The sequence below is a fragment of the Mustela erminea genome, chromosome 8 (assembly GCF_009829155.1).
Source record: "Mustela erminea isolate mMusErm1 chromosome 8, mMusErm1.Pri, whole genome shotgun sequence".
NCBI classification, from domain to species: Eukaryota; Metazoa; Chordata; class Mammalia; order Carnivora; family Mustelidae; genus Mustela; species Mustela erminea.
The window spans coordinates 35,695,769-35,719,359 of record NC_045621.1 but is presented as its reverse complement, the minus strand read 5'-3'; the positions used below and the strand labels follow the sequence as shown (position 1 = coordinate 35,719,359).

The following is a 23,591-nucleotide window of genomic DNA, read 5'->3' as shown; positions in this document are numbered from 1 at the left end:
ATTTCCACTGCCAGTGTACCCCAAGCTCCACCCAACCCACTTGGGTCCTAAAGAATGCAGGAGGGTAGAGATTGTTGGATTTGGGGCCCATGAGTCAAGGGAGATGTTATTGTTTCCCACAAACAGCCATGACCTGGAGTCAGGCAGTGCCCCAGTTTAGTCTTGGCTCAGAAGGCAATGGCTTTCCCCACGATCTGTGAAAGCCCTAAGATTCTATATTTTTCAGTCAACCCACATTCTTATGTTTTCTAGGGGTCTTGGCGTATTCTTTGAAATTAAAAATAGGTCATATCTAAATTTATCAAAGTTTCATGTCTTACTTGAGTCATCCAGAATTGTATGTTTTTAATATATCAGATGGAGAGGATACACCTTCTTCACTTTTCCCCACATCTACCCTCATTACCAGGGGGCTATTAACTGGCCACAAGCAAAAGATTCCTCTACTTGTCTCTGCACAGGGATTGTGATTAGCTGAGCATGAGAGGAACTGGAGGTAGGCTACCATGCAAAAACACATGATCCAGGATATTCTGTATTTCTGAGAGAGAGGCCAGGGCTCTAAGTTTATACCTGTGCTATTTAACTCTCAGATCCTTTTATCTTTCTTGTGAGGTGGGTATGGCATCAGGACTAATTCTACTTGCTAATGATTCTTAATACACTTTGTATTGTAGGACCCTCACTCTTACTGTGGTCCTCTTCTGAAACTTGGTCAGTAAATTTTAATTAATAGAATTAATTAGTAGAATTATTAATAAGAGTTTTGCATCTTCCCACTTTGGAAAACACATTGTAAGGACAGCTGAATGATTAAGCATGCTCTAAAGTGCATTCTTGACAATACTAAATCATGAGTGATTATGCAATTAACATCATAATATTATTAGCATTATATTTGAATTTTTTAAAGATTTAAGTCTCTAGTATTTACAGTTTTATTATAGTAGATCTGGTTATATGTCAATAAACTGAAAAACTGCATTTAGAATTTTTTTCTTTAACAAAATCAGCAATTCTTTTGGATATGTAGGTATTTTCTAGAAAGTGCTTTTGAAACTTCTGCAGAATGTAGATTTTGATCTAGGTATATCAAATTGACATATATACTTATATTCAGACATTTTTTTTAAACAGGAAAACAAGTCTACACCTTTATTTATTTACTTTTCAGTAAGTTAAATCCTTGGGCGGGGTGGGGGCATGGCATTACACGGATTCTGTGTTCAGTGGCTTTAGCAGGAAGGCTGCTTTGGAATTTGGCACAAAGAGGAGCATGAGTTACTTCTCTCCAGATTACTCTGGTTTTGTTCAGTTTGCCACCAGGAGTCACTGTGTTGTTCTTTGCTTTGTACACATAGGCACATCTCTTGCCTAGACAGAATTCGGTTTCATCTGCAGCACAAACACCTTCAATTTTAAGAAGAGCTGTGTGCTTCCTCTCGTTCTGGAGACCCTGCTTAGAGCTAGCAAAAATGACCTTGGACCACAGCCTTCCAGACATAGTTGTCATTTTAGCAGTCCTGTTCCCAGGAGGCCCCACTTATTTGCCCCCTAAGTTCAGCACCCTTACCTCCACCCAGACTAAAATATTTAAGAGGGCCTTTTTCAGGATAACACATGAGTTGTTCAGTCATTCAGTATTCATGAACGGCATGGCATAGTTGAAAGATGGCTTTCCTAGATAAAGATACGAAGCTGCTCTTCAGTTCACATCAAGATAATATTTGTTCAAACTATGTACTTGTACGCCACTCCTATAAGTACATATTCTTAAATAAGTACTCCTGTAAATAATTAAAAACAGTTCTGGCCTTTCCAAAAATAGAATTCATGCTTTATTAGGTCTCCTTGCCCCCAGGCTAAAAATTTGGAGTACATGTGCCCAGATAAGAGATAGGAAGAATGGTGTACTCCAGTAACTCTACATTTTTCATCTTCTTCCACTTGAAAATTTTTGTGAACAAAACAAACTGAAAGACCTAGATGACTCTTAAAGTCACATATTTGAACGAGACTTCTCTGTATATTGAAAGAGCATTCCTTCAGTGACGAGAACAAGCCAGCTGTGTATTTACCTTTCTCTCCTTTACAACCTTTGTTGCCTTTTTCTCCAATTGGCCCAGGAGTTCCTGGTCTTCCATCCTTGCCTGGCTTACCTCTCGGCCCACAGGGTCCTAGGCAAAAAACCAACACTGTGTTGAATGGTTCATACAGGATAAAATGTAGGGTGGCCAACTACCTCAGTTTACCTAGGATTTTCCCAATTTCAGCAATGAAAGTCCTACAAACTGAGCTGCAGACACACTGGGACAGTTGGTCATCAGCTTGTTATACCATCAAAACCAAACTAGGAACATATGAAATAACATGGCAATTTGAAATTGTGCTGCCATTTTGATTGACTTTGTTCCAGAATTTGCTATGCTCTTGTACTCATCAAAGTAATATCTCTTTTATATCCCAGATAATTCAGGCAAATTTAGAATGTAACAATTCTGCTCAGAAGACTATTACAGGGTGCTAACCCCACACAGAGGGGTTAGATCAGTTTCCATACACCAATACTTTGAAAAGATTTCATAAGATCAAGCATACATTTACATTTACTGCTCTTCCAAGTGCTGTACAGAGTGTTAGAACAGTGTCCACACACAGAACTCCAGTTTATTCAGGCAATCATTTAGAAATAGAGTTCTAAGACTGAGTGGTCAGAGAATATAGAAATAATACTTGAGCTTAATAAAAAACACATTTAAGTGCCCTAAAGAATATTTGCTCAAGCTTTTGATATACACAACAGTTTTCAGTAGATTCAAAAGGTCTTTGATTTACTGATCAAGAGTAAAATAAGCTTGATCCTGAAACGGATTGTAAAAAACACCATAACGTGTAACATATTCTGTGAAGTTGTATCACTTGCTTCCAAAGCACTTTGTAGGTATTTTAGTTTGACCCCTTCCTAGTAATCCACGTCAGTGCTGCCAGTGCCACACCTAGGATTCCCGGTGGCCCTGGTGGCCCGGGTTCTCCTTGCATCCCTGGTCCTCCAGCACGGCCAGGTGGTCCTGGGCTTCCTGGAAGGGAGATGATCTTAACCGTGCCAGGGTCTCCACGTACACCTATTGGTATGAACATAAGACAGTGATGGCTTCACTGATGAGTTACCCTTTCTTCAGGAAGAGCAACACTAAGGAAATAATACTTACCGGGTGGTCCTTTGGGCCCAATTTGCCCTGGAGGTCCAGCTGGTCCCAGAAATCCCGGATTGCCCTTCTCCCCTTAAAAAAAAAAAATACATTTGCACACCCTAAAATATAAATCAAAATCATCGTCTTTGTATCCACAGTAGTACACAAAAACAGTACCTTTCACACCTGGAAATCCATGGAATCCAGGATCACCTCTGAGCCCTGGCAGACCTGGGCTTCCTGGTGCTCCCTGTATTTCAAGCAGAAGGGAGCAGAACCAAAGACAAATTTAAAAAATCACAATAGTCACTGCAGTTTTTTTTTTTTTAAGAAAATAGTATTACACTGGATCAGAATGAGCTGAAGTTGACAGATATCATTTTTACCTTCTCATCCACCCAATCTCCCTATAGTTCCTCCGCCACCTAGACCTTTCCTTAGTGCTATCATTGTCAATAAAACAGAAGCAAAATCTGCCTTTAAGCTCAAGAGCAAACACAACTTCTGGATATTAATGTCTGTTATATGAGTATTGAATATAATTTAATATATCCTCAATGAAACTGCCCAGCATTTGGAGATCTTTCAGGAAGAGCAGGCACTGGATTGCCAGAATGAATATTATCATTTTTCTTTGTAATTTTTGCAAAGACAACAGGGCCAATATTGAATTGTGACCCCCACCATTGTTCTAACTGAGCTGGCAGAGTTATAAATGACTCCTGATCAGAGTGGTATGAAGGGATTGTCATAAGAGCTCTGACTGCCCTTTTGGCGAGGATGCGGTGATCTGACCAGGAGGAGATGCTCCCTCCTTATGAGGCCCACACTAAATGTCCCTGTAGCCATGGAATGCTCAAGGAAAGCCACAGGAGAAGGGGGAAGGAAGCAGAACTTCAGAAAGGAGCTACATGTCACAATGTAAGTTATATCTAGTATTACACTATCCATGTGAATTGAGACAGAATACTGTTACTTGAAAACAATGAACTGAAGGTCATTCAGAATGCCAAGAATAGCAAAACTGGCCTCCAAGCCAACTGTCTTTGGAGCAAGAAGATGAAAGGAGGAATAGTCCTAATGCTTGAATGAGGTGTTATGAGGTGAAAAAAGAAGAGAGAGAAAACATAACACCCTGGTCAAGGATTCTCAGGCTCCTGAGGTCTGGCCTGTTCTCCAGAGGCCAAGGTAACCAGGGAGAAGGCTCTGGCCAGTTCATTCATCCTTCAAGAAGAATGACCTTTCAAGTGCAAATGTAGAAGTCCAGTGGACTTAAGCAGGATCCCATTTCCAAACAATACTTTCCACAGCCCAGTGTCCTCGGATGGACTTTCCCTGTGATTATAGGATCAGCGTTTGCCACTTTCAAAGAATCATGGAGAACATGAGCAATACCAAAGCCTGGGCAAATGATTTCATTTAAAAAAAGGTTTTAAAAAGGTAGATTCTGGAAACCAAATACCAAGAGGACTTTAGAGAATGTAACATGATCCCTGACACACCACCATGCTTAAGTTCCTCACTGCCCAACACTGATGAAAACACGAGGACTCTATAACTCTGACTTTCTCATCTTTCTCCCAGAGTTTGAGGTAAACAGGGGAAACGGGTTTTTCAAATATGCTGCTAAAGAGAAAGTGAGGGAAGACGGTCCAGGTGTCCAGAGAGAAATTCAGAGAATTTCATAGGCTGGGAGCATAAGCCTAACTGAACACAATGACAACTATAAAAAATAAATGTGAAACTTCTGCAACCCAGTGACAAACAGACAAGAACTAAAAGTAATGGAGAGAACCTAGAAGCCATTCATGAGGAAAAGGCAGGTGCGTGAGCATGTGTGTGTGCACCCACATGCACACATGCACGTACACACACACACACACACACACACACACACACACAAGGCTCTGGTCGACCAGAAGCTCACTGTGCAGTGACAGTGTGGGGACATGGGAGCTGAACAGCTCAAGCAGAATTTTAGGCTGAATTATAAAATGGTGATGTTCAAGATGGTGAGACTCCTCCCTCCTTTATCCACTCCATGGCAGAACTGAGTTCTCAATCCCCAGTGGTGTTTGTCTCAGGGACTGTGTTTTTAAGGGAGATATTGACCAAGCAGGATATATTCAGAATAGAGGCAGGGTTGATGAAGGATGATACTGAATTTGAAAAGCACAGGTATTTGTTAGGGAAGAAAATACTTGAAGGAAGTGACAGCTACTTACAAATACTGGAAGGTACCTCAGTGGGAAAAAGTAAATAGACATTCAGGGGATAGCACAGATAACTTTGCAAACATTATTCATAGAGGAAAAATTATGTTGTCCTCTAGAGTGATCCCAAACTTTAAGGTGTTTTGTTTCTGTTTTTGTATGTTAAGATTCCGTTACTGGAATTTTTCAGTGTCTAAAGAAGAAAAAGTCAGGAATGACATAGGAAAGGGTCCCCTACAAATCAAACTTCTAGAGCCCAAATCTTTCCAACTCTTAAGATTCTTTGAACCTTCCAGACTCTTTTGTTGAGGGCACAAAAGCATCACAAATCTTTTTTTCCCTGTGGGTACATCAGACCCTGACAATCAGTTTAGAAGAATATAAGAAGAATAATTTTCCACACTTACCGGTGGACCCGGTGGCCCTTCAGCTCCTATAGTTCCAGGCAGACCCCTGGGGCCAGGCTCACCCATGAGTCCCTTGTCTCCTTTGATGCCTCTTACGTGGCTCCCTGGAGGTCCCGGAGGACCGGGCTCACCTGAATTCACAAAGGGCCTGTCAGTATTACCAGTCCAGGAGTGTGGCTCGTTCTGTGTGATGTTTTTGGATGACAGCAAACTATGCACCTGTTGTTACCCCACACAGTCTTTGTGCTGAGGAGTGTGATGGATTGTGGTAAAGTCAGAATAAAATAATGCCAGGAAAGCACCTGGCTCAATATAGGAGCTGTTTCTCCCTCCTGAAGGTCTGTTAGAGCACCTAGCACAGTACTCCATTCGTAGTAGCAACTCAATTAGATCTTGGTGATGGGATGTATCCTTCTCTTTTAGGCTTTTTAATTTGGTATTTACTAATTTTCCAACAGCCTCAACACCACCTCCAGTGGCTTTGATGAGCATGAGTGTTGTATGGAAGGCTTAAATCAAGGCTGTATACCTGAAACTAAAGTTACATTGTATGTTAACAACCTGGAATTTGAATAAAAACAAGACCACACCACCAGCAGCCCCTTTGCTGCCCTCTATAGGAGAGCGAATGAATGGGAGAAGACGGGGGGGGGGGGGGGGGGGGAGGGCGGAGAAGCAACATGGTCACACCAGCGGAAGGTTGAAAACTTTTGTTGTCAAACGTTCTTTTCATTCTTTTATCTTATTTAAAAGTAGACCCTCTACCTGGGTTTCCTCTGAAGCCAGGTGGGCCTCGATTTCCTTTCTGGCCAGGGATGATTGCGCCAGGAAAACCTGGTGGCCCTGGGAGTCCCATTATGCCAGTGGGTCCCCGCGGGCCAGTGTCTCCCACTGCCCCTTTCCTGCCCGGGAGGCCGGGTAAGCCCGGGGCGCCCCTGTCTCCTTTGGCTCCTGCAAAGAAAACGGTTTGGTAAGTTTCTGTAGCGTCCTTACTAGGGGTATCTCTGGGAATGCAGAGACACTGTGTTTAAAGATTCACAAAATATTTTTTAATAGAGGCTGGTAAAAGAAATAGAGGTCTGCAAGGAACTGAGCCGAGACCTGCTTCTGCCTTAGTTCAGTTTGATTTTGGTAAAGTCACTTCACTGTTGTATATGTCTGTTTCTTATTTTAAAAATGACGGTTAACACCTGGCGCAGCTCAGTCTTTAAAGACCAAGTGAGATGGAAAGGTGTAGTGTAAGCTCTAAAGTATTCTGTAACTATATGCTACAATTATTATTACTAGGTGATGAACTTTAATTATAATGTCATTATTTAATCACTGACAATTCAAGAGAGCATTCAGAGCCAAACTTCTGGACCCTGATGTGAACATCTGAAGAGTCACCCAGCTACACCAGACAAAGGAGCAACAAAGTTGGGATCCCTATTCTGTCCACTGGTTGCTTCTATCCCCAGAACACAAACACTAGTCTAGAAGGGACTCATGTGGCCAGAGGTTTGGATTTACCAAAGAGGACACCCGAAAAGTTACCATTTAATTACTAATATTTTTCATCTTGGAGAACCTTCAAGGAAATTGTGCTCTGACATTCATGAATGGGAAATGTATGAATTGAGAATAATCACTCCTTCTTTCCTTTCTCTGGGTTATTCTAGAAATAGTGAATGACACACATTTAGAAAACAGGAAGGAGAAGAAGGGAAAGTGGTGATGAGGCTGCTAGCACAGGAAAGGGCTTGAGAAGTTATTGTGCAGGAAGAATGAGTTCTGGGGCTCCTGGGTGGCCCAGTCAGTTAAGTGTTGGCCTTTAGCTCAGGTCATGATCCCAGGGTCCTGGGAGTTGAGCTACCTGCTCAGTGGGGAGCCTGCTTCTCCCTCTCCTTCATTATCCTTATCTCTGTCACTATCAAATAAATAAAATCTTTTTATTTATTAAAAAATGTATTTAAAAAATAAAAAAAAGGAAGACTGTGAAGACAAAATGAAATGGATGAATATTGAATATCTAGCCTTTGCCTATTTTGTTCCTTTGTTTGTTTGTTTTTGTTTTGTTGTTTTTGTTTGTTTGTTTGTTTTTTTTGGGTATTTTTTTTTTTTTTTTTTTTTTTTTGCCTGTAGTATCTGCTTTTTAAAGACTGGGATAGATGATTTCAGTTCACTTCAAGTTCAGGACAGGATCTGGCAATTTTCTGAGGCACTGAGATGTGGTCTTAGGTTGTACAGTCCCTACCCAGAAAGATGCTTCCTTATTTGCAATAGGATTTCTTTTTAACATTTGGAAGAATTAAAACTAAAAGGATTCATACCTTCCAAGTCTCAAGAACTCTTCTCCATATTTAGTTATCTTTGGGGGACTGAGGTGCATAAACATTTACTTACCTAATTAGGCTAGTTTTCTTTTTTTAAGGTTTTTTTAAATTTAAGGTATGATACTTTTACATCAAATTTTATTTCCAAATAGATGCAAAAGCGTTCTTGTTCCAAATGGTTAAACTGTGAGCTTAGCCTAGGAAAATAAGACAGAAACTCTCTTTTTGACCATAATTCTAAAACTGATCTATGACCTGGAGGAAGCCTTTATGTTCTTGGGGGGAGGTGGGGTCTCGGGGGTGTGAGGACATTGAGCTCAACCAAAGAAACTATGCCATAATCAAGAAACACATGAAAAAGGACAGCTCTTGTAGACTTTGCACAGTTGAGCTGATAGGTCACGAGGCAGCTTCTGCCCCTCAGAGCTTCTCAGGAGCACCTAGCTACTCCCTCCTGGTGCCTGTAAGCATGAGTACCCTGAGGTCTTCATTAGGTAGAGCCCTTACCACTAATAAAATACTCCTTTCCGCAAGACCCACATCTGGGAAGCATAATAGAAGGTGGAAACAATATCTCCTCTGGCAGGTTTCTCTACAACATGGAAAAAGTTTGAAGAAGCTGCTTAACTTATCAAACATTGGCATGAGAAATCCAGACTCACAGTCTGTCAAACTAAAGACCTGAATGACATGTTTGGTAAACTGCCATGTTTGGTGTTGAAGGAATTACCAATAGCCCTTAATAAAAAGCAGCATGAGGGATCCTGGGTGGCTCAGTAGGTTAAGCCTCTGCCTTCAGCTCAGGTCATGATCCCAGGGTCCTGGGATCGAGCCCCACATCGGGCTCTCTGCTCAGTGGGGAGCCTGCTTCCCTTCCTCTCTCTCTGCCTGCCTCTCTGCCTACTTGTGATCTCTGTCTGTCAAATGAATAAATAAAATCTTTTAATAAATAAATAAATAAATAAAAAGCAGCGTGAACCACGAGCTGGCTCTGGGGGTGGGAATCAGAGCGATGAAGATTAACAAGGTGGGAAAGAATTCGTGATATGACCACATGTTATTACTACCCTCCCTACTCAGAATAGCAGGGAGCGATGCTCCTGGAGAAGGTCGAAATTCCTCCTCCGCCTTCCAGGAGGTGGTACATTTAAACCATGCTAACATCCACACCAAAGGAACACACAGCAAGTCTTTTGATTTCTAAAGACTTTCAACAGAAGGAAATTCCAAAACTGGATCCCAGCCCTCACTTTGTTATGATGGTAATAATTTTTAAGCATTTTTACTTGAACAACCAATAATATAAACATCTTATATCACCACTGGAACTTCTTTCCTTTGCTATGTGAAGTTTGTTTGATATATCAGGCATTTCAATTAGTTTCTGTGCTTGAAGTTATCACCAGGGTCAGGAGGAAGCCCTTCTCACCTGGAACACCGGGGCTCCCTCTTGGGCCTGGAGGTGCCCCCAGCAAACCTGAAAGAGATAATTTTGGTGTGTTAATATTTTATATGCGGTTAATTTCATTTATGCCTGGTCAGTTTCACTTTGGTAACAGAAGGCCATTTAATTACCATACATCCAGAACACATGAAACACATTACCAGTTCTGTGGGAGAAGAAAGTCCGGAACTGTGAAGGACTACGTTGCCACTAAATATTCAACGCGAAATAAAGCCGGGGGATCCGAGCCAATGAGCAAACTGTACCTGTTTCTCCCTTTTCTCCAGCGGGGCCAGGAATTCCATCACGTCCCTGGCTGCCTCTCATACCCATTGGTCCAGGAGGTCCTGGGTATCCTGGAGGTCCTGAGAAAAGAAATGTCATGTGTAAAATTCTGTTAAAGGGGTTCCTTCCCCAGAATGTAATTATATGATGCCCAAGTCACAGTGATACTTAGAACAGAATAACCCTATCTCAAGGATTATCACGTGAGAATGTGTGGGTTGGCAGATCTCTGAGTTAGTTAGGTATAAATACCTAAGCTCATAGTTTTTTTGTGTTTTTTTTTTTTTTAAAGATTGTATTTATTTGACAGTAAGAGATTGCAAGTAGGCAGAGAGGCAGGCAGAGAGAGAGGAGGAAGCAGGCTCCCCGCTGAGCAGAGAGCCTGATGTGAGCCTCCATCCCAGAACCCTGGGATCATGACCTGAGCCGAAGGCAGAGGCTTTAACCCACTGAGCCACCCAGGTGCCCATAAGCTTATAGTTTTTGCATTTCTGATCCAGGACTGGGTCACTGGGAGCAACCTTCTGAGGGGCAGCAGATAGGTGGGTAGACAGAGATTCCAACCTCAGGAGAAAATATGCCTCCCTCGATAAGGGGAAATAGACGAAAGTACAAAAATGGAACCTGGAGGGCCTTTGACTCCTGGAAAACCAGGGAAGCCTTTGATGCCTTTTAACCCCAAATCACCATCAGGGCCCGGCTTTCCTGTAAATGAAGAGAGAAGAGAAGGAAGTAGAACAGCACAAGATGAACGGTTACAAGGATGGCTAAGGTGGGGGGTTCTTATAGTCACTTGTGCTCACACTGGCCCTCATGCCTTTGTCCTGCCTGCTGTTTGTCCACGGAAGCCCAGCAGAGATATGGCGAATCCCTTTCAAAGGTCTGTCCACGCCCCCCACAAGGGCCACTTGGCATCTGATGTATTCCTTTAACCGGGACTTAACAACAAATCCACTGAACCTTTCAGTATTTGAAAAGATCACTTAAATAGTATCTTCAAGTAAGCTGCAACCCGGTAGCTTGGCGGTTGTTTTGAGTAAAACAAAACAAAAACTTAAAACTCAAATGATAAGCCACTAAGAAAGCCAATGCTCAACCTGGAAACAGTCCAGAAAAAAGAAACAAACAAAAAAATCTCTGCAGTGTTACAGATTGAATTGTGTTGACCCCCAATTCACATGTTGAGTTCTAACCCCAGGACCTCAGAATATCACTGTATTTGGAGATAGGGTCTTTAAAAAAGCAGTTAAGTTAAAATGAGGTCATTGGGGTGGGCCCTGATCACAGGGACAAACACACAGAGAAGACGACCATGTGAAGACTGAGCAGGGAGATGCCCAAAAAAGCCCAGGTGAGAGGCCTTGGAGGAGACCAAAGGTGCTGACACCTTGATGCCTCCAGAGCTGTGAAAACATAAATTTCTGCTATTTAAGCCACCCAGTCTGTGTTGTTATGGAAGCCCTAGAAAACTAATAAAAATATCACAAGGTTGGACAATGAACTAATATTTTATGTCTTCAGGCTGAGTTCTTGGAGATAGAAATTAAGTTTGGTTCATAGGATCAGGTTTTTTGTTGTTGTTGTTGTTGTTGTGTGTGTGTGTGTGTGTGTGTGTGTGTGTGTGTGTGTGTTTGAAGTATGTTCCACACCCAACATGAGACTTGAACTCACCCCCCTGGGATCAAGAGTTAGATGTTCTACTAACTGAACCAGCCAAGCGCCCTCTACAGCATCAAGATTTTAGATGTCAGCCCCCATACTGGCTGATTCGTAAAATCTGGGCTCCCCCTGATTAATTTACGGTTCCTTTGTGTCTAAGAATTTGAGAATTAAAGTTGAATAAAAGCAACCATAGTACAAAAACCTAAATAGCTTCCTGTTTATGGAGCTGATTCCAGGAGGTCAGGGCTACGCTCAGTGTCATGCTTCTGGCTTTCAGAGTTACAAAGCCCACACTCACCTGGGTGGCCAGGACTCCCGGGATTTCCAGGGGCTCCCTCAGTTCCAGCAGGCCCCGAATGTCCAGGGGTGCCAGGTAGCCCTCTTTCTCCTTTCCTTCCCATGTCACCTGGCAATCCTGGATCTCCCTTAAAGTCAGTCAAACACCTTTAAAATCCTCATATAAGCAGGATATGTGATCAGAACCAAGTATGAACGATGTTTGTTGCATTTATCACTCAGTTATTTAGTTAGCAATGCATATGCCACATCTGTTATGTGCCAGCACCATGATCGGTGCCAGGAACAGGATGGCAATGGTATTTATGGGAACCAGTGCAAAATACAAGGGCAGCACAGGTAAATTGCAGGGACAGTGATGAGCCATTCCTAGGGGACAGAAACTGGAGGGATAAGCTCATAAGCTGAGAGCTGTAGGCATTCTTAGTGGGGGACAGAGGATAAAAACCCCAAGTTGCCTGAAAATGCAGTGGTATCATCAATGTCCTTTGCCTACACTGAACGCAGCTGCTTTGCTGATACTCAGATACTCACTCCACACCAAAATGTAGCTACTTCAGTGGCCAGTGTACCTTTGGTCCCGGTGGTCCTGGCCTTGTACCTGCCGAATAACCTGGCTCTCCCTTATCTCCTTGGAGACCGGGAACACCCGGGAGACCCGGTCTTCCGGTTAAACCTGGTAGTCCCAAAGCTCCCCTGTGTCCTTTAGGACCTGAAATTAGGAAAGAAGTCCAGTAAGTAGGGCAACATAGGGATCTTGAAGTGTTCGACTTCTAACTTTGGCACAAACCACCCTTCTCCCAAGAAGCTGGTTTTTCAGAATCACGAGTGCATCAGGGAGTTATAATGGATGATTTTCACATGATAATGAATGTTCTGTTCCTGTGCATGTACTAAGAGCACATAGTACATTTGTCTAAATGTACAACTAGTTTTACATCAATTTTCTACCAGATGGAAAACCAAAACAACAAACCATACAGAAAGTTTAGAACTGGGAAACAGCATGAACTTTAAGCTCATAATAGGATCTTATACCTTACCTGGCACCCCCATGTTCCCCATGCTTCCTGGCCCACCACGTGGTCCTGGTTGTCCAGGATTCCCAACGCTGCCTGAATCCCCTCTGGGGCCTTGAGAACAAATGAACGGTCACATGCCCTGCACGGTTCTGGACATAGTAGGTGCTCAACAAATATTTGTTGTTTGCATGCATAAATGAATTCTGAGCAGCCAGACCAGCTAGTTTAAGTGCTTGTATAGCTGCCTCTTTGCCTCTAGATGAGCAAGGGACAGAGGACCCAGACAAAGTAAAATTAGAGAAAGTTAAATTCTTGGATTTCAAACATCACAGTCATGCTAGGACCAAGGCCAACAGAAAAGAGGAGACTCCTGCCACCACAGAGCAAAAGATTTCCAAATGCAATACTGAAATGTGATCGCCCATGTAGTGTATTTTGTCACTGATGTGGTCATAGAGAAGAGGAGGCTGTGTTAATTCAGTTAGAAAATTTTCTTTGCAAAAATCAGTAGCTTGTTTCAAAAAGAAAGTGGCAGATCTGAAAACCTCTAAATTGCTCTCTGATTTTCTTCTCTGATATGGGATATTGTGATAAACTATAGAATGTATATTTCATAATACATATCAGCATGTATAATACATGTCAAAATAACATTTGTGGTACAAAAATGGAATTTTGTGCAAGTTAGTATTTTTCTAGTTGGTACAGGCTGACTATAAACAGCTTCATTTGGGTTTAATTTTGAAGCAAATGTCTGTTGGAACACTATGCAAGCAAAATTCATATTCAACCCAATACGTCAAGAGATACATTTTGGCTACATTTAGATCTGGGAACACTCAGAGACTGAGATTTCTACAGAGTCAGCTATACCTGGTGGACCTGGTGGTCCAGGTGGTCCTTCCGGTCCTTTTAAACCTGGTAACCCTGGAATGCCTCTGTTTCCTTTTTCACCAGGCTTTCCGGCAAACCCTAAAGTTAAAAACCATGTACGAGGAACACAAGTTAGAATTGTATCAGACTTCTCTACTTCCTGATTAAACTTGGTGAGATGTTAGTGTAAGATGGTATAACGTATTTGTTTAGAACACGGGCATATGTGAGCCCTTTTCCAAAAGAGGATTAAATAAGATAATACGTATAAAACATTAGCACGATGCCTGGCCCGAGTTAGCTCTTAAATAACACTAGCAATGATAATATGTACACTTTAAACAAACATATTTAAGAATTAGTGGCCTAAATATAGCTTCTTAAAAATTTTTTTTTCTTTTTTAGTAATGACAGAGGACCATTTACTACACTATTCTGTCCAGACTATCCCCTTCTCAGATCCACTTATCACAATTATCATGTACTAAGTGATTAGTACATGGCAAACATTCTTTTCTTTTATTTATATTATTTAATCTGCAGCCAATGTCAGTCTTTCCTTGAGCCTTTCCGGGCTGGGTGTAAAGATGACAAAGCTGAGACTTTATGAATTCAGCGGACTAGTCTAGAGTCACCACCCATTGGTGGTGATGCTGGAATGTGTATCCAGCTCTGCAGGCTGGAAAGCTTGTGAATTTCCTACTTTCTATATAACATGGCCTGGATCACATTATTCTCTAACTTAAAAATGTTCCTTGGATCTGTAAATATGTACAGGGCAAATTACACACTCCTTCCACTGGCCTTCGAAGAACTTACTAATCTGTCTATGGCCTGGCTTTGGGCCTTTTCTCAAGGCCTTTTCTCATTACATCCTTATTCATTCACATAGGGACTGAGTATCGAATTAATAGGTCTTATGCTGAGTACTGGAAATGTAAATCCTGTTCCCTTTCCCCAAGTTTTTAGTGTTTAATTGGGGGGTCAGCCAAGTAAGTAAACAATTACCACCCAGTGTGATATGTTCTGTAATAGAGTTGGGCACAATACGTTACAGGGATGGATTTCTACAAGAGGGAATAGTGTGTGTGTGTGTGTGTGTGTGTGTGTGTGTGTGTGTGTGTTAAAGACTGAACAGAAGATATTTGGATGGAAAAAACATGAAACAGGACAAGATGCCCAGGCAAGAAACTAGCATATACTAAGGAATGGTGAGGGGCAGGTGATTGGCTATTTTCCTTTGTAATATTTGTTTTTTTTCTATTTATGTCACTTACCACAATCTTAAAAAAACAAAAACAAAAACAAAATATTATTCAGCACATTCATTTGCTTTGGGTTTGTGGGACTTGACAGGTTATATCTTGAGGGCCAAATCTGGTTTCGTGTTGTATGGTTGGAGGGCTAAAAATGGTTTTTCTGTTTTTAAAAGATTGGGAACAAGCATACAAACACTAACAGATAAAAAAGAATATGCAATAAGGGGGACCATAGAACCCCGGATATTTACTATCTGGCCCTATAGATAAGATGTCTACAGACCCATTAATGTCTCTTTCCTCCTTCCCCCCACCAAACTGCACATTTCCCCATGACCAGGTTACTGGTACTACCTCTACTGTGCTCAATTCCATGTCTTCAGCACATAATAACATACTGAGTATATAGGCACTAAAAAGTATACTTGTTGAATAAATATGTCATGCTGGTGGCAAAGCAGGCAAAAGGCAAGTGATAAAGAAACTTTGGAAACCAATCTGAGTTTATTTTTGCCATACATGGCAAAAAGGAGGGTTTGAGACTTATAATTAAAATGAACTATTAGCAATTTAAATACAGCAGACCCAAATTGCAGAATTAATATGAAAGTAAAGAGTCATGCATTGTGGAGGCAACATATTATTGTGCAAGGCCCAAGCCAGTTGTCATCCAGGCTTGGGCCACCAGCTAGCTTTGTGACTGTGGGCAGGACATGAAACACCAGCTCTCACTGTCCTCATTTGTCAACTACAGGGATTTTCTTGGACAGTTCTTAGCCTCAGAATCAGTCCCAAGTTCTTCCCAAAGAAGACTGTACCTTTGAGGCCTGGTTCTCCTTTGTCCCCTAGCAAAGTGGATATCTGAGAAGGTCCCCGAGGTCCTTTATCTCCTTCTTCCCCCTTGGTTCCTGGGGGCCCTTTCTCACCCTTTGCTCCTGGAATTCCAAAGCTACCTAAAAAACAGAAGTAGCATCAGTTCCCTAATTCTTGAAATAGTTCTTAAGGATTCAAAATTTGACAGTGCTTACCATACAACAAAACAAAAGAGGACAGATAAACCAAAACAAGCAGCCCCATTAAGGCAGTGGCATAAAATGGCAGGGAGAAAAATCAACTCCATTCAAATAAAAAGAATGCAGAAAATAGCAAAATCAAAGACATAGTTCTCTCGTGGAAACTACTTCTCCCTCAAAGGATAAAACAGAACTTATTTTTGTGTTAAATAAGTGAACATTGTTCATGCCTCCTGATCCTGGAAAGATACTCCCTCACTTACCCCTCTGTCCTGGGGCGCCTGGGTTCCCAGGGGGCCCAGGAGGGCCAGCATCTCCTGGATAGCCCATCATCCCCATCATTCCTTTTTCACCTGTAGAAACAAGTTCACATAAAGCAGGTCAGATTGTGCACAATGAGAGAAGCAAAATATTCCATAAAATAAAATAACTTATACTTCTAAAAAGGGTTGAATGCTTTCTGTAAATAGAAATGTAACTATTTGTCTGGGAGACAGGTTAGTACACAGTCTTTTTTACATCATGTATATGGAAGTCATTGGTAGCAAATCACATTTGTAGATGAAAGGAGAACATGTTGAAGTTTTGGATTACTCCCTCCCAATCCTTGACCATCGGCTCTCTGTTATAGTCCCTTATTTTGTTTTCCTCAGAGCAGTTGTCGATTACTGAACTTAGTTGTTGTTGTTGTTGTTGTTTTTTAAAGGATTTTATTTATTTGACAGAGAGAGAGATCACAAGTAGGCAGAGACGCAGGCGGTGGGGGGGGGGGAAGCAGGCTCCCTGCTGAGCAGAGAGCCAGATGTGGGGCTCAATCCCAGGACCCTAAGATCATGACCTGAGCTGAAGGCAGAGGTTTAACCCACTGAACCACCCAGGCGCCCCTGAACTTAGTTTTTAAATGCATTTGCTATGGTCTCCCCCACTGTCAGAGGCAGAGTCTTGTCCACCAAGGGCTTGGAACAGTGCTGACACATGGTAGGAGCTTAATAATATAAACGAAAGAATGATTTGCAGATTAAGTTGTTCTTCTGGGTTCTTCCCGGGAGGAGAGAGATAGGTGAGGTTCTTATGCCATGAGGAGACTATTGGCATATTCTTCCCAAATATATAAACTATAAAACTAGTGATGAAATAAAAAGAATGTTAAGGGAATACTATGAACAACTATATGCCAGCAAATTGGATGATTTGGACAAAATGCACAGATTCCTAAAGAGGCACAGATTACCAAAACTGACAGAAGAGGAAATAGAAAATCTGAGTAGACCTGTAACAAGAAATTGAATTAGTAATGCAAAGACTTCTTACAAAGAAAAGCCCAGACTCAAATGACTTCACTGGGGAATTCAACCCAATGTCTAAGGAACATCAATTTTTCACTAACTCTTCTAGAAAATACAAAAGAAGGAAATACATTCCATCTTGTTCTATAAGGTCAGCATTACCCTGATACCAAAACCAGACAGATATCACAAGCAAAGAAAAAGACAGACTAGTATCCCTTACAAATGTAGAGGTAAAAATTCTGAAGAAAATACTAGCAAATGTCCTTTAGTGTATAACATATAAAAAGGATTGCATGGTCAATGTTGTCATACCCTGGGTAATTGTGAAATGTGATCATCCCACCACCACCACTGCCCTGTTCTCTGACCTCTTTGCAAATAATTCAGTAGGAAACACTTACACTAACTGAAAGAGGAGTGTAGAGTCAAAAGCCTAGGCCTATGTCCAATTTATACAGTTACCTTAAAAGAAAATATGGAAGAAGATGGAAGAAGAAACATAAAAGCACAAAAAAGGATACCTGGTGGTCCTAAAAATCCTGGAGTTCCTGGATATCCTTTTTGACCAGGTGGTCCCATTGCACCTCGATGACCTGGCATTCCTGGTGGTCCAGGTTCTCCAGGAAAGCCTGACCTATCCAAGCCTGGAATACCTGGGTCTCCCTTTGGCCCTGTTTCACCTCTTCTGCCTGTATATGAATGAACGAATGAATGAATGAATGAATGAATGAATGAATAAACAACAACTGCTTTCCTCACCAACTCCAGAAATACATTTTAAAAAAAGATTTTATTTATTTATTTAACAGAGAAAGAAATCACAAGCGGGCAGAGAGGCGGGCAGACAGAGAAGGGGAAGCAGACTCCCTGCTGAGCAGAGATCCCAATGTAGGTCTCCATCCCAGGACCCTGAGATCATGACCTGAGCCAAAGGCAGAGGCTTAACGCATTTAGCCACCCAGGCGTCCCCAGAAATACATTTTTTATGGCTGTAAATATGTAGCTGTGTGATCATGGACAAGCCACACCTTTATCTGATTGATGGACGTCCCCTTCTGTACAATTTCTAAGATCCCTTCTAGCTTTAACATAGTTTCAGTGATTTGTGCAGTAATAAAAATGTAGAATTTAGATCTATTTTCTAGTCCTTCAGACACATCCTGGGACTGCCCTTTATGACTGTAGTTGGGTCTTTAACCTGCAGAATACATACACAACCATAGGGGGAGGCGAGCCACTGGATGCTTCTGGAAGTAATAATAGCACTATAACAACCATTAATGTCTTGGCCAAAAATTGGTTTGTGAGCATAAAAGCAATGTGACAGCCCATAGGCATTAGCTGAGTTCTAAAGGGTTTTTCTTAGTTCACAGATCTGGATGAGAAGAACAAATAAAACAGAGTAAATGTCATATAATCTGGGCCATGTAGCCTGGGGAATTTAGATTTATTTCATACCTTTATTTTATGTTCCTTGGGAAGCAATTAACTACATATCTATTTATCACTTGATATACCTATGGAGTTAAAGATAAAACATTTTCTGAGAGTTTATATGTATATAAATATATGTGTAAATATAAGTTTCTATGTATCTTCAGTGTTCATATAGTCTTACATACAAGACACAAACCAATTTTACTGTATTAATTTCAGGTCTCTTACTCTGTAGGTGGTACTCACTGAAACAAATCCGTGAGAGTTTAGATGGCAAAAATAACATTTCCCACTGAACAGTGGGTCAGAACTTGTTGCTGGACAGTTCCCATGTTAAGCAGCAAAGCACAGAGCAGGAATCTTCTGTCACCTGTCTGCCTAATGACTGGTTTTAAGGCCCTCTTCTTACCCGGTTGCCCTTCCAATCCATTTAATCCTGGAAGTCCTTGGGCTCCCCTGGGACCTTCTGTGCACCTTCCTGGGGGTCCTTTTTCTCCAGGTGGTCCGGGCTTCCCTGGATCCCCTGCAAAATAGAGTTCAGGAATATATTCGACAAAACCTGAGGTCCTAGTACTGCTATCACAATCCTTCTCCTGTAACTTTCCCCCCTAAATTGAACCTATGTTTAATACCACTGGTATGTCTTTTATAAAGGACAATTGTTATAAGGGACAGAAGGAAGGAAGGAGAAAAGAAAGAAAAAACAAAGGGAGAACAGCAATGTTGAATGGAAAAATAGACGCTGCAGATTCTATTTGTTAAACTGGAAGTTTGAGAAGAAGTCTTCATCCTAGAGCACCTTCAACTTGCTGCATTTTAGCAGAGCTCACCATGGAAAAAAGTAATCACACTTGCTATTGTACCTTGGGGTCCACCAACCCCTCCAGTTCCTGGAATTCCAGGGAGACCTGGAGGTCCAGGGAATCCAATTTCTCCATTTTCCCCAGAAATGCCTCTTTCTCCTGGAAAACCTGGTGTTCCTGGTTGTCCAGGCATGGCTAGTCCTGGTTCTCCCTGTGCACAGAACACATGTTAGTTTCACTATGTAACACTTCCAACTCTTTCTGCACTGTTGACTGGTCTTTAGGCCAATGACTTGAGAATAATCCCTTTTGCACAGTTACCACCATTCCACAATTCTTTCCTTTCTCCGTTATAGCTACTGAGTTCTATAAAATTATGCTTGACCATTCTTGAGGCTCTGTAACTGCCACTTTTACAGAAGACTGAAATTGTAAACAGTCCTGATGTTTTTACTTTTGAAAGTTTTAATCATAGTGATCCACACATTTTTAGAGTCCTTCCATTTTAAATACTCTGAACATTCCTGAAGATTAGGGAAGAAACAGGGAGGCAAAACTGTCTTCTAACACTACTTTTCCTTTCTAAAAGTGAGGGATGCTTCAAAGAATTGTTAAAAACTATTTAATATAGGGGCACCTGTGTGGCTCAGTGGGTTAAAGCCTCTGCCTTTGGCTCAGGTCATGATCCCAGGGTCCTGGAATCGAGCCCCACATCGGGCTCTCTGCTCAGCGGGGAGCCTGCTTCCCTTCCTCTCTCTCTCTGTGTGCCTCTTTGCCTACTTGTGATCTCTGTCCATCAAATAGATGAATAAAAAAAAATCTTAAAAAAATATTAAAAAAACTATTGATATCTTCATCATCTACCAATATATAGATAATTCCTACACCCAGAGCATCCTAACTGGCTGACTGTGATTGCCCCCATGCATCCCCACACATCCATCTGAGTTTTAAATCTTGAAGACCTTGGCTCCTGGGAGACCTGGTTCTCCGGGTGGCCCGGGCTTCCCCATTTCTCCTGGACAACCCGGTGCTCCTTTTGCTCCAGGAAAACCTTGCTCTCCTACAGAGAAAACATAATAAATGTTGCAGGAGTAGGCTTAGTAAAAGATTTAGAGCAGTATCCCTGTTATTTTATCCAATGTTTTTATGAGGCAAGTTGCTAGAGATGTTTTTATGGAAGTATGAATGATGAAAAGCCAACTGCTACACTGGTAATTAAAAAAAAATCCATTCCAAATCACATCCTCAATTGAAAAATGACTTTCCCCATTTTATTGTTCAGCATGACAACAATTTTGGTGCAGCAATTTCACTGATTCTGGTTGACCATTTGGGTGACTTTTTCTTTTGGAGTATAATTTACATAAAATGTACAGCCAAATGAATTTTTGCATGTCTATAAATCTATTCAAGCATGACCTAGTCAAAGATATAGAGCATATCTGCTGTCCGAGGTAGCCTTTCTCAAGATGGGTTGCTCAAGAGAATTACTTCCTACTTCCTACTGCCATTGAATATAATGAATTCATTTCTTTCTTATATATTTGTAGTAGGAGAATTGAGAAAGGAGTCACAAATATCATTTATTCTATTCCCTAGTTCACAAGAGGAAACCCTAGAGAAGCAATGCTGCATTCAGAGATTGCTTTTGTGCCTCTAGTTTGACCAAAATTTTTTTTTTTTTTTTTTTTTTTTTTTAGTTTGACCAATTTTTAGTTCACCATTAGTTTCTGGGATTATTAGATTCAACTGGGAAACTTTAAGTCGGAACTTTCAGGGATTTCTCAGGCTACTTCTGGTCCCCATAATTTATAGTCTCCTTACAGAGGGTGAATCCATAGTGTTACAAACAAGGATGCAAACTTTAATGCAGGGTCCAAGAAGGAGGAGGCAAAAATATGGGCCAGGCTGCTTTACTTCACACATCATTGGGAAGATATCCAAGAAACCGGAGTCAAAGACATTCTTGAAACTATTACATTTTCCATTTCAAATATTCATAAACTGAGATCAATATATCTATATTTGTAAGCACTAATGACATTAATCTAGGAGATCAAGTATCAAAAATGGATTCTATTTTCACAGACACTCTAAATAATATTGAAACAAACATAAAAGGATTAAAAAATCTGAAAATCTATGAAATGGCTAGTATGTCATCCTGGACAAGACTCTGATGTATTTGTTAGCTTATGGTTTGAGTTCTCAGCATCTGGATATCTTTGGGGTGATTTCCCTTCAATGAGAAGCAGCATTCATTCCCAAAAGAAAATAACTTCTGTAATTTGTAGGGGGATGTATAGGAAAGCCAGTTAATTGTAAATTAATAGTCCTTTTCTAATTATAAAAGAAATGTATAAAGTTAAAAAATTATATAAATGTAAAAAGTGCACACATTTATTAAGAAGTCAAGAAAAACTTCCTCATAATTCCACACTCAAAAAGAATCACTACTACTATTTTGTGTGAATTTCCTTCCAACTTTTTCTACATATTTTAAAAAATTTAATTGAGATGAGATGCATAAATCTGTGTGAATTCTGCCTTTTGATCTAACATCATTGTAAAATTTTTTTCCCTTGTAAGAAGGGTGGAAAACATTATTTTAAATATCACATTATGGATCTTTTCAATGTTACTCATGACACATATCTATATTTTCTAAATACCCACAATAGACCCTATGTTTTAAAATTTGTACATTTACCCTTGGGTCCAGGGGGCCCAGGGAAGCCGATTCCTGGAATTCCTGGTTCACCATCAGGCCCAGGAAGACCCGGATCACATTTTCCTCTGGATCCAGGGATACCTTGAAACACACACACATCCACGTAAGAAACTTCCCCTCATCTTGCCCTTAAACAAAAAGTCTAAGTTTCTGTGTCATTCAAGGTCTTTTGGGAAATTAAGAAATAAGTTTAACATAACCCCAACTGTATACTCTTCTTTCCTTTCCATTCTTATCCAAGGAGTAATCATTAGCAGCTACAAATAGTGTTTAAGATAGAATTTAATTCCTATAAAGAAATAGTCTGGATAGCTTGAGCTACAGAAGTCTCCCTCCATACATGCAAAGTTAAGTTTTAGATCATATTGGCAAAGAAGTTACATTTTCAAATGAAGAAGCTGTGGGAACTAGCTTGATTAACCACTGGCAAACATCACTTACTCCCCCAACCAAAAACCCATGGAGATTGTTCTTCCCTTGAATTCCTTTTAAGTAATTTTACTGTTTTCCTTCCTCCTCCTCCTCCTCCCTCCTCCTCCTTTATCTATCTATCTATCTATCTTTCTATCTATTTATTTATTTATTTGGAACCAGAGGCACCAATGGGAGTAATTTCGATGATCTCAAAGTACAATGACAAGTCCCCTACCTGTGGGCTTTTTAATCTCACACAACTCTGGCCTCTGCTCTCTTTTGGTGCCAACAAATAGAGTTCTTCTTACATAGGGGACAGTGTTTTCCAAGGACAGTCAGGATGCCATTTGATGGGAGTCACCAGACTTGGCAGAGGGGATACTCACCAGGTGGACCTTGGGGGCCAGCACGGCCAGGGGGCCCTGGAGGACCTGGTGGCCCTGGGACTGGTGTCGAAATACCGAATTCTCCCTTAGGACCTTAAGAAAGTTCGTGATTGTAAGATTGGTGTGCGTAGTGAAACTTTTTTTTTGGTTCAGAAGAAACAAATGTGATACAGGGGGTTTATGAACATAGTCTAAGGAATTAAAAAAGACTTGCTTCCATAGGTTTCAAAACTGGCCCAAAGATGACCAACCCACTGAAACTTTTTTATTCAGTTGAAGAATATTTATAAGCACTTACTATTGCCTAAGCTTTGTTTTCATTAATAGCCCACCTCAATGCTAGTCTACTGAAAGAGAAGCTATTCCAAAAAACATTAATAATATGGGATTTATCTTAAACATTGGTGAATATTTATTTGGTAGGATGTTTATTTTTTGGGTTACTAGTTTGCAAGGGAAGGAAATATAGTATGCTGAAGAAAACATTAAGTGTGGCTTGGGCACACACCTTAACCTCTGATAAGTTCTTCACGTGTCATTAGGGAGA

At 41.0% G+C, this 23,591-nt stretch overlaps 2 protein-coding genes across 3 annotated transcripts in view; both read right to left on the bottom strand.

Annotated features, from left to right (window-relative positions):
* The window catches only part of COL4A3 (collagen type IV alpha 3 chain), a 126,963-nt gene that overhangs the window by 4,803 nt on the left and 98,569 nt on the right, over positions 1 to 23,591 (bottom strand). For both annotated transcript variants that reach the window (XM_032355023.1, XM_032355022.1), the window contains exons 27-47: positions 23,045 to 23,137; positions 22,224 to 22,325; positions 20,476 to 20,573; positions 19,571 to 19,721; positions 19,117 to 19,230; positions 17,792 to 17,959; positions 16,245 to 16,334; positions 15,787 to 15,921; positions 13,710 to 13,808; positions 12,858 to 12,947; positions 12,387 to 12,526; positions 11,816 to 11,942; positions 10,480 to 10,560; positions 9,837 to 9,935; positions 9,556 to 9,603; positions 6,577 to 6,762; positions 5,812 to 5,942; positions 3,369 to 3,441; positions 3,210 to 3,281; positions 2,997 to 3,122; positions 2,079 to 2,177 (exon numbers count right to left, since the gene is read on the bottom strand). In XM_032355023.1, coding sequence (XP_032210914.1) covers positions 2,079 to 2,177; positions 2,997 to 3,122; positions 3,210 to 3,281; positions 3,369 to 3,441; positions 5,812 to 5,942; positions 6,577 to 6,762; positions 9,556 to 9,603; positions 9,837 to 9,935; positions 10,480 to 10,560; positions 11,816 to 11,942; positions 12,387 to 12,526; positions 12,858 to 12,947; positions 13,710 to 13,808; positions 15,787 to 15,921; positions 16,245 to 16,334; positions 17,792 to 17,959; positions 19,117 to 19,230; positions 19,571 to 19,721; positions 20,476 to 20,573; positions 22,224 to 22,325; positions 23,045 to 23,137 — 2,322 coding nt within the window. The remainder of the gene's footprint in view (positions 1 to 2,078; positions 2,178 to 2,996; positions 3,123 to 3,209; positions 3,282 to 3,368; positions 3,442 to 5,811; positions 5,943 to 6,576; positions 6,763 to 9,555; positions 9,604 to 9,836; positions 9,936 to 10,479; positions 10,561 to 11,815; positions 11,943 to 12,386; positions 12,527 to 12,857; positions 12,948 to 13,709; positions 13,809 to 15,786; positions 15,922 to 16,244; positions 16,335 to 17,791; positions 17,960 to 19,116; positions 19,231 to 19,570; positions 19,722 to 20,475; positions 20,574 to 22,223; positions 22,326 to 23,044; positions 23,138 to 23,591) is intronic.
* LOC116597389 (60S ribosomal protein L35a-like) lies at positions 979 to 2,065 on the bottom strand. Its single transcript, XM_032355041.1, has one exon. It carries the CDS (start codon positions 1,511 to 1,513, stop codon positions 1,160 to 1,162), a length of 354 nt encoding a protein of 117 aa, XP_032210932.1. The 5' UTR covers positions 1,514 to 2,065; the 3' UTR covers positions 979 to 1,159.

Coding starts and splice junctions, on each gene's coding strand:
- LOC116597389 (XM_032355041.1), bottom strand. CDS start 1,513: ATGACAACTATGTCTGGAAGGCTGTGGTCCAAGGTCATTTTTGCTAGC.